Source organism: Hylobates moloch, unplaced genomic scaffold (genome assembly GCF_009828535.3).
Source record: "Hylobates moloch isolate HMO894 unplaced genomic scaffold, HMol_V3 SCAFFOLD_17, whole genome shotgun sequence".
Taxonomy (NCBI): Eukaryota; Metazoa; Chordata; class Mammalia; order Primates; family Hylobatidae; genus Hylobates; species Hylobates moloch.
In genome coordinates, this window is record NW_026652292.1 from 48,495,158 (window position 1) to 48,510,128 (window position 14,971).

The 14,971-nt window shown below is 36.7% G+C and overlaps 1 protein-coding gene across 5 annotated transcripts in view; it reads left to right on the plus strand.

Moving 5' to 3' along the window:
• ATP8A1 (ATPase phospholipid transporting 8A1) overlaps positions 1-14,971 on the plus strand; it is a 250,631-nt gene that overhangs the window by 31,073 nt on the left and 204,587 nt on the right. For 4 of the 5 annotated variants that reach the window (XM_032135949.2, XM_032135950.2, XM_032135948.2 and 1 more), the window contains exons 2-5: positions 617-731; positions 2,009-2,108; positions 3,085-3,183; positions 12,009-12,054. In XM_032135949.2, the coding sequence (XP_031991840.1) occupies positions 617-731; positions 2,009-2,108; positions 3,085-3,183; positions 12,009-12,054 (360 nt within the window). Of the gene's footprint in view, positions 1-616; positions 732-2,008; positions 2,109-3,084; positions 3,184-12,008; positions 12,055-14,971 lie in introns of those variants that run through there. The other variant, XM_058430264.1, reaches the window with a different exon arrangement.

The following is a 14,971-nucleotide window of genomic DNA, read 5'->3' on the forward strand; positions in this document are numbered from 1 at the left end:
ATTGCAACAAAGTACCCAGTTGAATGTATCCTATTGTTTCAATGATTATGAGATGACTTGAAGTGCTCTTGAGAAATTTGAAGTTCATTTGTGAACATGAATTCTAACTGGAGAAAAAAATAGGTGATGATAGTGAGTTGGATCATTGTTGCAGTTCCCTATTTAAACCTTACTATTTATCTTTTCTTCTCTCTTCATCTGGGAAAAAAAACCCCGGAAAAGTATTAAATGCATATGCTTGAATTTTTGACTATTTTTTAAATTACCTTTTTAGTTTCACCTAAAACTGTAATTTAAACCAGTTTAGAATTAATTTTTACTTCTGGGCATCTTTTTATATAGTGGAAGGAAATAAGTTGAACACTTATGAGGGAAATGTAAAGTTGATGTTATGCCTTGTTTTTGATATGGCTCAGTTTTTACATGACTATTAAATGCTGCCCTTTAAATCTAGTAGACATGTTAAATATGGGGATGTTACTTTTTATTAGAAACAACAGTAAGGGGAAGCAAGTAGCTTTTAACAGATTTCATATTCTAGACTAGTTATGAAATGTGTTTTTGGTCTGGACAGTAAAACATTTCTTGTCCAATAAGAAGATGATCTCTTTTTAAGGTTATGAGAAGACAGATGATGTTTCAGAGAAGACCTCACTGGCTGACCAGGAGGAAGTAAGGACTATTTTCATCAACCAGCCCCAGCTGACAAAATTCTGCAATAACCATGTCAGGTAAGAACTACCAAAGAATGCCATGAGACCAGCCAGCAGAGCAGAGATGGTTAGGTCAGAATAAAAATGCTTGCAAAGAGCTTTCAGTGCAGTCAGTTAATATTTGAGAGCTCCCTGTGGGCAGTGTGAATACACTGTTTCTCCATCTTCTATCCCATAGAGAAATATTCATAAGAATCTGGAAATAGCAAGGAGCAGAAAGAATAAGCACCCATCCTCTGCCAATTCTACGTAGATATTGAATAATGGAAGCTGCTTATGTGTAAATGTCTCTGTCCTAAACCTGTTAATAGCGCGATGCATTACTGGTTTTGGTTAACAAGTTTTAACATTTTAGAAGAGGTCTTTGCAATTCTGCACCAAGAATTCCTTCCGGTTATATAGTCTTTAAGTATTAGTTTTTGATAGTTGTGAAGTTTACTATGGTGTGGAGGAATGGAGGGCTGTGCGAATTACTTCACTGCACTGTTGTGTTTTCATTCCAACAATAATGTAAAAAGTATCTGTGTAAGCACTGGCCACTTAAGCGGCTTCTGGGACCACATAAACACCTTTGATGCTAGCAAAGTGTTTCTCCAGTGGCAGAGTTACTAGATTTGAGAAGTGCCCACTTAATATGTACAACTTCAAATTCTAGAGGAACATTTCTCAATTTGGGTAATGTGGCTTGTGTCTGCTTTAATCTCCTTTCTATTTGATAAACAAGAGGAAGATCTGGGTGTTTCTAAGACCTAAGTGGTGATATCTTACTGATGTGGGCATATCTGGTGTGGTTAGTGTGGATTTCTAGCCAAGTTCCTGGAGTGGCAGTGAAGAAAATTCAAGCAGAACCCCAGAAATCTCCCTGAAATTATCCAGGAAAGGCATCTCTGTTTACAGTGTCTGGTCAAATTGCTCAAATTGCTGATTTTGGGGGGGTTTTTGCAAGATTTTATTTTCTAGTCACATGTTGTACTCTGTCTTATGGAGGGCTGGAGCCCTTTAACTCCAAAGTTGCTCTTCTTTGTAAGCTACTTCTAGTAATGTTAAGCAGGATAATTGGCCAAAGAGGACAAAAGATTATGTAAAAAAAAATCTGTGGTATTCATTCTTTACTATTTATTTAACCTTTTCACTCTTTTTCATTTAGGTTAATGACCCTTTGCAATATTCTCCCAATTTGAAACAGCCGGCCAATGTTCCTTATCTAACTTTCTGTATGGGTAGTAGCAGAACTTTGTAAGTGTGGGTGCTAATTATGGAGAAGTTTTATGCTACTTTTCATTTTTGTTTTCTAGCACTGCAAAATACAACATAATCACATTCCTTCCAAGATTTCTCTACTCTCAGTTCAGAAGAGCTGCTAATTCATTTTTTCTCTTTATTGCACTGCTTCAGGTAAAGTCACATCATAAAACCTTGTCAAATGTTCAGGTACTAATAAATGTTAAGCCCGTGACCAATCCCCTGAGGTTTATGTAAATGCCGAGAGATAAGCTGTTTGTGGTGGACATTTCTGGCTCCTGCTGCAAGCAGTGTTGGAATCCACTACCTTTTCCAGCCTTCTGATTCATTTTTATCAGCTTATTTTGGATGTTCTATAAATTTGATGTGGCAAGGACTGTTCATTTTGGGTGGTAAAGGGGATGGGACGTTTTCTTAAAATGTTAATTTTCGTAGTAAAAGTATCAACTCTGAACCTTAGAATGCAAGAATTTAAATCTTGTGCTTCTCTTTGTATTTAAATTAGCTGTAGTCAGAAAAAGTTTTAGTTTATTAAAAAGTAGCATATTGAACATATGCTTAATTTGAAAAAATATTTTCATTTAACTTGAAAATAAAAAATGTTTAAAACACCACAAAACACAAGGAAAAAAAATTTAAAACTCTCATTATTCTACCATCAGAGACAATTTCTCTTAAATTGTGGGTATATATCCTACTGGTTTTTTTTTTTTTTTTTCCTCCCAAGCATTGTTTATTGATTTAGTTTACAAAAAGGGGATCATAGAATACCTATTGTTTTGTTACCTGCCGTATTCCTATAACAATGTGTGGATATTTACCCAGTTATTCATTGCACTTCTAAAATATTTTAATAGTTACATTTTAGTGAATAGATATACTGTAACTTATGTAACCAATCTTCCAATGGAGGTGGTAGTCCTATATACAACTGCTTACCATGAAACTAATTAACATGCTTTTCCAGTACTTATCGGATACGAACACATTACCTCACTCAGCATTAGTCAGCCAAGATAGTAAAATCAGTGAGGCATATTTTAGAAGGCACTTAGACTGTTTTCTTTAATCTATTATAAATTTTCTAGTTCTCACTGGATTTCTCTTACTTTTTTTTTTTTCCAAATAGCAAATACCTGATGTGTCACCAACAGGTCGTTATACAACACTGGTTCCTCTCTTATTTATTTTAGCTGTGGCAGCTATCAAAGAGATAATAGAAGATATTGTAAGTATTCTGTTTTTTCATAAATATATGTGACTTTGTTTATATATGTTTTAAATATTAGTTTTTTCTTAAATTATTTAATTCTTGGCGTGGGCTGTTTAAAATATCCATTCAACTTCAAAATGTCTAGAATATGTTTCTACCCCTGAAGTTAATTTTTGTTTTCTGTAATATTGCTGAATGTTTGTTACAGTGTTCTATTGCATTTATAGTTTAGCAAATAAAAGAAATTAATTTACTGTAATAATTGGCTTGAGGAGAAAAGTACATTTGAACATTATTTTCAATTAAATGAAAATACCTCCAAATTAAGTGATTTTTTTGGTATTTTCTATTTTTTAATTTAAATAATTTTAATTTCACTTCATTAAATGCCTTTGATTCCTTCTCACCTTATTTAATAGTTCTAAGTTTCTTTTTCCTTTGTCTCATTTTTTTAAAAGAAAGTAATAGTAACCAGATTTGCTATTTTTATTCTGTGGTAATAAGAGAAAGGGGAAGTCTCTTTCTCCTTTATAAAACTAACTCTACCAAATAAATTCAGGCCTTTTTTCTGTTTTATCTATTTTAACTGTCTTACTTGAGGAAACCAATGTTTTGTTTTGTTTTTGTTTTTTCCTATTCTTTTAAACTACTTCATATATATATAGAGAGAGAGAGAGAGAGAGGGAAAGAGAAAGAGACTTTTAAGTTCAGGGGTACACGTGCAGGCTTGTTACATAGGTAAACGTGTGTCATGGGGTTTTATTGTACAGATTATTTCATCACCCAGGCATTAAACCAAGTATCTATTAGTTACTTTTAGTTATTTTTCCTGATCCTCTCCCTTCTCCCACCCTCCACCCTCCACCCTCCAATGGGCCTCAGTGTGTGGTGTTCCCCTCTGTGTCCATGTGTTCTCATCATTTACTCCCATTTACAAGTGAGAACACATGGTGTTTGGTTTTCTGTTCCTGTGTTAGTTTGCTAAGGATAATGGCCTCCATCCAGCTCCATTCATGTCCCTGCAAAGGACAAGATCTCGTTCTTTTTTATGGCTGCATAGTATTCTGTGGTGTATATGTACCACATTTTCTTTATCCAGTTTATCATTGATGGGCATTTAGGTTGATTTCATGTCTTTGCTATTGTGAATAGGGCTGAAATGAACATACACATGCATGTGTCTTTATAATAGAATGATTTATATTCCTTTGGGTATATACCCAATAATGGGATTGCTGGGTCAAATGATATTTGTCTTTAGGTCTTTGAGGAATCACACCATCTTCCACAATGGTCAAAACTAATTTACACTCCCACCAACAGTGTATAAATGTTCCTTTTTCTCTACAACCTCGCCAGCATCTGTTATTTTTTGACTTTTTAATAAATGCCATTCTGACTGGTATAAGATGGCATCTCATTGTGGTTTTGGTTTGCATTCCTCCAATAATCGGTGATGTTGAGCTTTTTTTCAAAGTTTGCTGGCCGCATGTGTGTCTTCCTTTGAGAAGTGTCCATTCGTGTCCTTTGCCGACCTTTTTTTTTTTTTTTTTTTTTTTGGAGACAGAGTTTCGCTCTTACCGCCCAGGCTGGAGTGCAATGGTGTGATCTCGGCTCACTGCAACCTCCGCCTCCCAGGTTCAAGCGATTCTCCTGCCTCAGCCTCCTGAGTAGCTGGGATTACAGGCATGCACCACCATGCCCGGCTAATTTTGTATTATTAGTACTGACAGGGTTTTTTCATGTTGGTCAGGCTGTTCTCGAACTCCCGACCTCAGGCAATCCACCTGCCACATCCTCCCAAAGTGCTGGGATTACAGGCGTGAGCCACTGCACCTGGCCCTTTTCCCACTTTTTAATTAGGTTGTTTTCTTCTTGTAAATTTAAGTTCCTTGTAGATGCCGGATATTAGACCTTTGTCAGATGCATAGTTTGCAAGTGTTTTCCCCTATTCTGTAAGTTGTCTGTTTACTCTGTTGTTTTTTTTCTTTTTTGCTATGCAAAAGCTCTTTAATTAGATCCAATTTGTCAATTTTTGGTTTTGTTGCAATCGCTTCTGGCATCTTTGTCATGAAATACTTGCCCATGCCTATGTCCTGAATGGTAGTGCCTAGGTTTTCTTCCAGAGTTTTTGTAGTTTGGGGTTTCATATTTAAGTCTTTTTTTCTGTTTGTTTTTTTTGTTTTTGAGATGGATTATCACTCTGTTGCCCAGGCTGGAGTGCAGTGGCGTAACCTCGGCTCACTGCAACCTCTGCCTCCCGGGTCCAAGCGATTCTCCCACCTCAGCCTCCTGAGTAGCTGGGATTACAGGCTCCCACCACCGTTCCCGGCCAATTTTTTTTTTTTTTTTTTTAGTAGAGGCAGGGTTTTGCCACGTTGGCCAGGCTGGTCTTGAACTACTGACCTCAGGTGATCCACCCACCTTGGCCTCCCAAACTGCTGGGATTACAGACGTGAGCCACCATGCCCAGCCCTCATTTAAGTCTTTAATCCATCTTGAGATGAGTTTTGTGTGTGATGTAGTTTCAGTCTTCTACATATGGCTAACCAGTTATTCCAGCATCATTTATCGAATAGGGACTCCTTTCTCCATTGCTTGTTTTTGTCAGCTTTGTCAAAGATCAGATGGTTGTAGGTGTGCAGTCTTATTTCTGGGTTCTCTATTCTGTTCCATTGGTCTATGTGTGTTCTTGTACTAGAACCATGCTGTTTCGGTTACTGTAGCCCTGTAGTACAGTTTGAAGTTGTGTAGCATAACTGATACCTCCAGCTTTGTTCTTTTTGCTTAGAATTGCCTTGGCTATTTGGGCTTTTTTTTTGGTTCCATATGAATTTTTGAATAGTTAAATTTTAAACTATTCATTGACATTCTGTAAAGAATGGTAGTTTAATGGGAATAGCATTGAATCTGTAAATTGCTTTGAGCTGTATGGCTATTTTTACAATATTTATTCTTCTATCCAGGAGCATGGAATGTTTTCCATCTGTTTTGTCATCTCTGATTTCATTGCGCAGTGGTTTGTAGTTTTCCTTGTAGAGATCTTTCACCTCCCTAGTTAGCTGTATTCCTAGGTATTTTATTCTATAATAGTTGTTTGCCAGTTTGAGAGGACAATCTGTTAAGCCTTAGGAAAGTAAGATGGTAAAGCAAGGCAATGGTGAGAAATTTAGAACGCTCCAATTTAAAGTTATACAAACATTAACACTTTTTCTATAGAGGATCAAATCGGGATCTCATTAAGATGGCATTTGCCATATTAGGAATGGGTCAATTGAACACTTAGATCATCAGTTTCAAAATCATCCAAGTATTTAAGAGTAGAAACAGATGTTGTGCATGTGTGTAAAACAGCATAGTCCTCTTGATTGGAAACGACATACTTGATGGAGACACTAGCTGAGAAGTGTAAGAGACTCCTACCTGCATTGCTCCACACTGACTTGCCACCTTTATATTGTGGTAGGACTTGACAGTCCACAGGGATTGGTCTTTACTACACTTTTGTCACTTTCTTTGCCTTATGGACTTCCCTTTTCTTTGTTTAGCCTAATTATCATTGAGTACCTTTAATTTACTAGGCATCATGCTAGTGTTTTGCAAATGTTTTTCCTCATTTAATTTTTTCAATAACATTGGAAGTTGGATGTTAACCCAATTTTAAAGGTAAGGAAGCTGAGGCTTAGAGAGGTCATGTAACTTGTCTAAGAAAGTGATAGAATCAGAATTCCATCCTATCCAGTGCTCTTGGCTCTGCATGATTGTGAAGAGTCACCAACATTTACTGTGCTTCTAGGTTGTACTTACTCTATGTCCTTTACATTTACTAAATCTTATAACAACCCTTGAAGATATTATTGATCTTATCCCTATTTTACAGATAAGAGGAGGCAGGAGGGGTACGGTAACTTGTCCAAGGTCAGAAGTGGGGCTGTCAGAATTCAAACAAGGCATTTTGGCTCCAGACTCCTGCCTTATAATCACTACTCAAAACTGCCTCCCTGTCTGTTTTGTTTTGTTTTGTTTTGTTCCCTGGCAAAGCTATAATCTCTCTAGCTATGGTTTCTAGTACTCCATCTTTGAAAGTACATGGCAAATAAAATTATATCCAAGAAGTTTTTTTTTAGCAGAACTCTTTTTGGCATAATATAATAATCAGGTACTATTAGAAAGCTGCTAATCATGCAGTCCTAAAGAATGTAATAATAGTATTGTGAGATAATAGTATCATATGAAGTAGTTTTCCAGTGAAATCACTGTTAAGAAATTGACTAGAAATTGTAAGAGTAGTTTAGCACGAAGTTTATGTGAAACTGTAAAGTGATAGAAAGTTTGAAAGAATACTCTCTAAAATGGGGGACAAATCAAAACAATTTAGATAGTTGGACAAAGAGCTGTCTTTGTCAATAGTGAGAATAATTAATACGTCTTTTCATCCATTCAGCAAGAACATTTGAAGAACTCTTGAGCTGCCAGGCATTCATTAGGATATGTATGAGGATGTGTTAAACTTTTGCTGTGCTGGTAATCATGTCTCGTATGTCAGTGGCTTAATATATAAGTTTATTTTTCACTTACTCAAAGACACATGATGGTGGGCATCAGGGATTCAGCCTGAATCAAGATTCTGCTTTGTGGAATATTGGTGGTTATTGTAGCAAGGGTGGGGAGAGGGGATGGAATCTCAGTTATTCTATGTTTTGGCCCAGAAATGGAGCATGCATCTATTTATAGCTCAATATTAGAACTAGTGGCATGGCAAAGAGAAGGTGTTATCTCAGGGTCCATGGAAGTGGAGAGCTGGATATTGGTGAAGACTGGTCATGGCTGCCACTAATACATCAGTGAATAAAGCAGAGATTACAATCTAGTAAACTTTCCTATATTCTATTAGATAATGTTTTTAAATCTCTCTCTCTCTCTCTCTCTATATATATATATATATATAGATTTAAAATTTAAAATATATATGTATATATATATAGGTAGATAGATAGATTAAAATATAGTAAGAATTGTCTGCAGGTAAGATACTGAAGACTTATCCACCCCTAGTGCATTTTAACTCTTGCTGCTTTAGATAACATAATATGATTTTCTGTTTTTATGTGTTAATAACAAATAACACACATGCTTGAAAATACTCTAAAATTGATGGAGAAGTCTTTTCTAAAAAGCTGTATTATGCTAAATGCTAGTTCCTATGATAAAGATCAAATTTGTTAAATTGATATTTACCACTAAAAATGTTCCCTCTTTGCTATAAACTTGTTAATTTAAATACTAGGAGATTCCATTATTATAAAACAGTTATTCAAAGTCTACAATGTGTAGGAACCAAATGCTGAGACTATGTTAGTGAGTAAAACTAGCCGTGATGGAGCTTGTATCCAATAGAAGAGATCGACATTAATCAAGTAATCACACTTGTTAGAATTGCTTGAACCCTGGAGGCAGAGGTTGCAATGAGTCGAGATCCCAGCACTGCACTCCAGCCTGGGCAACAGAGTGAGACTCCGTTTCAAAAAAACAAAACAAAACCAAAAACAGAAAAAATTTCACACTAGGCTATTAATGAGAATTAAATGATGGACATGAAGTCCTTAGAATAGTGCCTGGGGTATATAGTAAGTGATGAATAAATGTTAACTGTATTAGCATCTAGAGATCCTTTTGGCTAAACAGTGGAAAATGGATTGCAAGGAAAACAGAGCATTTGTGCAGACAAGAATATTCCAGTTGTTAGTGTAAAAAATTTGAAGATATATTAGACTCAGCGGGTATGGTAGACATGGTGAAAAGTAAGAAAATGAATTTAGTGGCCAGGTGCAGTGGCTCAAGCCTGTAATCCCAGCACTTTGGGAGGCCAAGGCGGGCGGATCACGAGGTCAGGCGATGGAGACTATCCTGGCTAACACGGTGAAACCCCGTCTCTACTAAAAATACAAAAAATTAGCCGGGTGTGGTGGTGGGCGCCTGTAGTCCCAGCTACTCGGGAGGCTGAGGCAGGACAATGGCATGAACCCAGGAGGCGGAGCTTGCAGTGAGCTGAGATCAGGCCACTGCACTCCAGCCTGGGTGACAGAGCAAGACTCCATCTCAAAAAATAAATAAATTAATTAATTAATTAATTAAATTTAGTACATTTTTAAGAGTAAAACTGACAAGACTTACCACTATCTAACATGCTACATACCCTATTCTATCCACAGCCACTGAAATGTAAGCTCCATGCAAGGAAGGGGTTTTGTCACTTGTTACTGTAGTCTTGGCAGCAGTAACAGGGCCTGGCACATAGTCAGTGTTTAGTAAATATTTATTGAGTGAAAGAATGGCTTGGATAGGAATGAGAGGGAGACAAAGGTATAAGAATGAAGTTCCTGGTTTGGGTAAATGGATGGCATGCGTTTCCATGTCTGAGACAATAACCAGGTCTTGGAGATTAAGGTCACTGGTTGCCTTGTGGGCAGTTTGAGATGCCTTTGAGATTGCCAGAAAGATATTAAAGAGGCAACCAGATATAATCGTGGAGCTCAGATGAGAGTTTTCACTGGTATATATTTATGTACTGGTTATAATTGAAACTGCAGGTATAAAAGAGTTGTAAGAAGAGAATGTGGAGTTAGAAGTGAGGAGGGCCAGGGAGTAAGCCTTGAGCAATACCATCGCTGAATAGCAAGTAGGCAGAGGAGACAAGGGATCAAGGTGCAGATGGCAAACCTGGCAATGATGTGATAAGAAATACCTAGGGGGGGAAGAGTCTCCAGAAGGAGGGAGTGGTCAGCATTGCATACTCTGTATCCTGAAGTTCATAACACTGTTTATACAATACAGTTTATTGGTGTGCTGTCAATCTAATACTGATGATATTAAATAATTCATTAGCCCTCAGTGATAGTAAATGAATTCAGATTATGACACAGTTGAGGTATTTGAACTCAGAGAATAGCTTAATTTTTTATGAACTATTTTAGAAGGAATAATCTCATCAAGACACAAAAGTTCGATGTTTTCTTTTTTGTAAGCGTGGGATTAAAATCTGCCTATTGAGGTAGATTCTTAGTATATTCAACACACTTGTTTCATGACAAGTAACCTAATTCTGTGATGGGAAGATAGAGGAAAGAGATGCTCTTGTACAAGAATTCGCTGTAGATGGAAAGTGATGTTTAAGATCGCCTTGGGTTTCGCTAAGATTAAATTTCCTCTTTGAAGTGGAATGTTTCATTAATTAGCTTTTATTTGTCTCCTTTAGTTGGAAATCTAACCACTGTCTCGTATTTTGGAAACATCTGTGCCTCCTTTGAATATCTTGGATTGTTATTTTTGATGAAAATTTATTTTGAATCACTTTCTAATTTTCTTATCTCTACTAACAAGCAAAAAGAATATTTTCAAAGTTCTATAACTACAAAATCTCTACTGATGCTACAAATTTAACAGAACTTTAAACATTTAAGAATCTTTTTGGCAAACTGTGCTTGCTTTTGGAAGCAATAATATGCCTATTGAAAGTCTACATTAATACACTTTTATTAGTGAGTATTTTATACTGAAAAGGAGTTCTAGTTGTGTTCCTGCATGTCTGTGTGGGAAGAATCATTCTCAACAATTCTTTCGCAGAGGCATTTTTGAATGTTTTGTTTGCATTTTGTGCAGTTCAGTAGCTGATTGTTTCCACGAACTGAGTGTATGCTGCTAGCTCTTACCTATTCCTCTTGGGTGTTGCCATATCCTGGAGGAGTGCTAATCCACATCTCTAGATTTTTCTCTTGCAGCATTTTCATATGTGCACTGTGATTCTGAAGACTATATTTTTTCTCAAATGGAAAACTTAGGAACTCATTTGTTTTACATTTGTTCTAACCCATATTATAGTCAGGTTTGCACAACTAAATTCAACTTCAGGCTTTGTATGATAGGATCTTTGAACGAACAGAGTTAGTTACACTCAGTGCTCTTCTGCAGTGTTAATGGAGTCTGATGAGTTATACTCGATGCTGTAAGTTTAGATGGAAGCCATGGAAAACCTCTAGGTGAACCGGAGAGAAAATAACTTCCCCGGCCACTCAGATTCTCACCTTTCCTCTGACCTTCTGTTTCTTCTTACCCACTGCTGTAAAACCTTGGCTTATGCAACTCTTCAAACCTACCTAGACTTAGACTAACTCACTTGCTTATTGTGTAATTTTGTAGGTGATCTTGGGAGGAAAGGAGATATGATAAGATTATGTAATTCAACGGCTTTAGGTTGCAAGTGGTGGGAGGAGGGAATGCTGGGGAGCAGTGAACAGGAGAGACTGTATGCCAGTGGTAGACGTCGTTGGTTCAAGTCATTGGCAGACACCAGCACATCATGAAATTATAGAGGATGTGCTCAGCTTAATTTGGTAATGAATTTCATAAGAAGCTGAAAATATTTCAATACTATTATTAAACGGTAGTTATTATAGATAATTCTCTCAGGCAATCTCCTTTATAAAGTGAGTTATTAAAGCAAAATACTAAATCAACCTTTCATACTTTTCTAGTACATTAAAATTTTAATCCTACCTATGTGCTGAGGTAAGGTCCTCGTGAGGACCACAAACTTACGCTCTCAGAAGAGGAGCACCCTATGGAGATACTGGGAATTGTTCTTCCAGTTTTAAAATTCCTAGGCGTGCTCTAATTCTTCCCATCACCACTCCCCCATCAATGTATACTTTAACATTGACATGAATGAGAAAGTATAAAAACCTTGAGAAACAGAAGCTAAATCTTTTTTGGTATGAGTGCTCTCTTGTTTTAGTAATCTCATTCACATTTTCACAGTTGTTCTTTTTGCTTTTAAACTTTAGAAACGACATAAAGCGGATAATGCGGTGAACAAGAAACAAACGCAAGGTAGGAATTTTACATGCTTTTTTCTCATGTTTGTCAAACCTACTTGTAGTATGTACAAACACTTGAATTACATATCATTCAATTGCAAATAGTGTGCATCTCAAGTTTTCGTTTCGGGGTAGATTGATTTTTGCTTTGTGGCATTTGTTAGGATGACACTTAAACTCACTTTAAAGTGATTTATAGTGATAATACTTTTGAAAGCCAACATTTTAAATATATTTAAGTGCTTCATAGCAATAGTCTCTCAAATACAGTCCATAAAGTCTGCAGTTGTTTTGACAGTGTTAAATATTATAAATTTATTTTGTTTGTAACCTACAGATGTTATTCTAGAAAAGATGTATAGAAAATAATCACATGTGATGTCACTTGAGTGAAAAGCATTTTGGAAACACTCTGAGTTATACATGCAGATGACAGACACTCCAGAAATAAAACAAATACAACCAGGCCTGCTTCTGTACAGTGCACGGCATTTTGGCACAGCTCTTTTTGGATGGGGCTCATTTTGATACAGCCAAAAGCAAAATGATCTTCAATACAAGCAAATTGGCCATCATGCTCTAAGATTTTTTTTTTTTTTTAATGCCCAGGAATGTGAGAAACAGACATCTTAGCTCATCTCTGAATGAGTTTGCCCCATCTGAGAATCTCATCTCTGAAGTTCTCTGATGTGGTGAGGATCAGTGATGTCTGCCAACATTATCTGGTATTTAGGAAGACTATTTTTATACTGCTGATAATTTCTATGGAGTCCTGTCAAAATTCCCTGCTTCTTTTTCACCACCTCCCACAATAGGCATTATATGCCGATTTTTAATACATTTAAGGATGATATATTTACTAATTAATAAATTTGCAAAATATTTACTGAGATTATTTTATTATGGAACATATAAGAAAGTATAAGACGGGAACTTCAACTTACAACTTATGAAGAGCTTATAACATATTTGTTGAAATAGGTACATGTAAAAACATGTAAAAGTGAAAAGAGATGATCTGTGTGGAAGATGAAGGATTTGGACTACATGATCTCAGTTATCTTTGGATTTTTGGGGCAAATCATGGTTTCTATGTCAAGTGCTATTAAAATTGGTAAGGAGAGAAAATTGTGTATCTTGAGCTAGACCTTGAATTTTAGGAGGACATTGGATGAACAGAGAGGAATGGAGAAGATATTTTTATGTGTGGGTTGAGTGGGAAAGGAGGAAGAGGGGTTTTTCAGGAAAATAGGAAGACTGTAGGACTCCTTTGCTGAACCATTGTTAGACTGCCAGGCACAGAAAGGAGATTCACATCAGAGGGAAACAAAATCATGATTTAAAAGGTAGGCTGAGGTTGAATTGTATAGAGTCTTGTAGGCTAAGCCAAGGGGATTCCAACATTTCTTGTGGATATTGAGTCGCTGTTGAAGGTTTATGAGCCAAAACGAGACAGGCCGAACATGTGGGTTAAAGATGGAAGGCAGAATGAACTGGAGTAAGGGACTGTTAGAAGCCTGGGACAGAGCTACTCCAGGAGTTTAGTTGTGAAGGGACAAACACAGGAATTGAAACGGAAAAAATCCAGACGTTTCAAGCCTGGTATTTTTGGCAATATGCAGTTTTTGCATTTGTTGCCGTATTGCTCAGAATATTCAGTAACAGCTTTTGAAACAGAAGTACATAAATGCTTTTCCAACCCATAATGTATCTTGTAGCAGAGGGCTCCTATGTTCAGTGACTGGCAGTTATTGATTTTCAAGCCTTGGCTCAAGAAGTTGATATAGTACAGTTGAGGTGTGGTCACCATAGCTATGATGATTTGGGGCTACCATATGGGTGCTCCACCCTTCTGGGTACGTACTTACCTCCAAAAAAAATTCCTTTGTCTACCATTCAGATAAAATTTTATTTCTTGACTATCCATCTTGGTTCATGAGTCCCCTTCATAGATGAACAGGATTGGCCCTATGGCTAAATATGAGAACAGGCAAGTGAGAGGAAAAACTTCTATAATAAATATATATAAAACTCAATTCAAAAATGAAATATTAGGGTTTAGCTATAAAAGCCACTTCAGTCAACAGAATACACTCCATAGCTGTAGGTTTCTCATCCTAAGATTCAACCAATTGGAGATCAAAAATAGAAAAAAAAAAAAAAATACGAGGCCAGGTGGGGTGGCTCATGCCTGTAATCCCAGCACTTTGGGAGGCTGAGGCGGGTGGATCGCCAGAGGTAAGGAGTTCGAGCCCAGCCTGGCCAACATGGCAAAACCCCATCTCTACTAAAAATACAAAAATTAGTTGGGCATGGTGGCGGGCGCCTGTAATCCCAGCTATTTGAGAGGCTGAGGTAGGAGAATTGCTTGAACCCAGGAGGTGGAGGTTACGGTGAGCCAAGACCACGCCACTGCACTCCAGCCTGGGTGACAGAGAGAAACTCTATCTTAAAAAAAAGAAAAAAAAAAGAAAAACAATGCAACAATAAAAAAAAAAATACAAATTTAAAAATATAGTATAACAACTATTTACATAGCTGTTTGCATATTTACTATTTACATTGTATTAGGTCTTATAAGTAATCTAGAGATGATTTAAAGTATATGAAAGGATATGCATAGGTTATATGCAAACACTGCACCAGTTTATTTAAGGGACTTGAGCATCCATGGATTTTTGTATCCATGGGAGGTCCTGGAACTAATCCCTCATGGATATTGAGGGAGGACTGTACTTTCTTTCAGATCTTATAAGTCCCATATCCAAGAAATTATGGCTTTTATGTTGGTAGTTGAATTTATTTCCTAAGAGAATAGTATATTTTTGTTTTCCCCTTTGCTGCCTTTGAGTATTGGTCTTCTTGGTTTGGCAGTTGATAGGAGATAACAAAAATGTTCGAGTAGGATACTGTTTGCTGTCAGATAATTC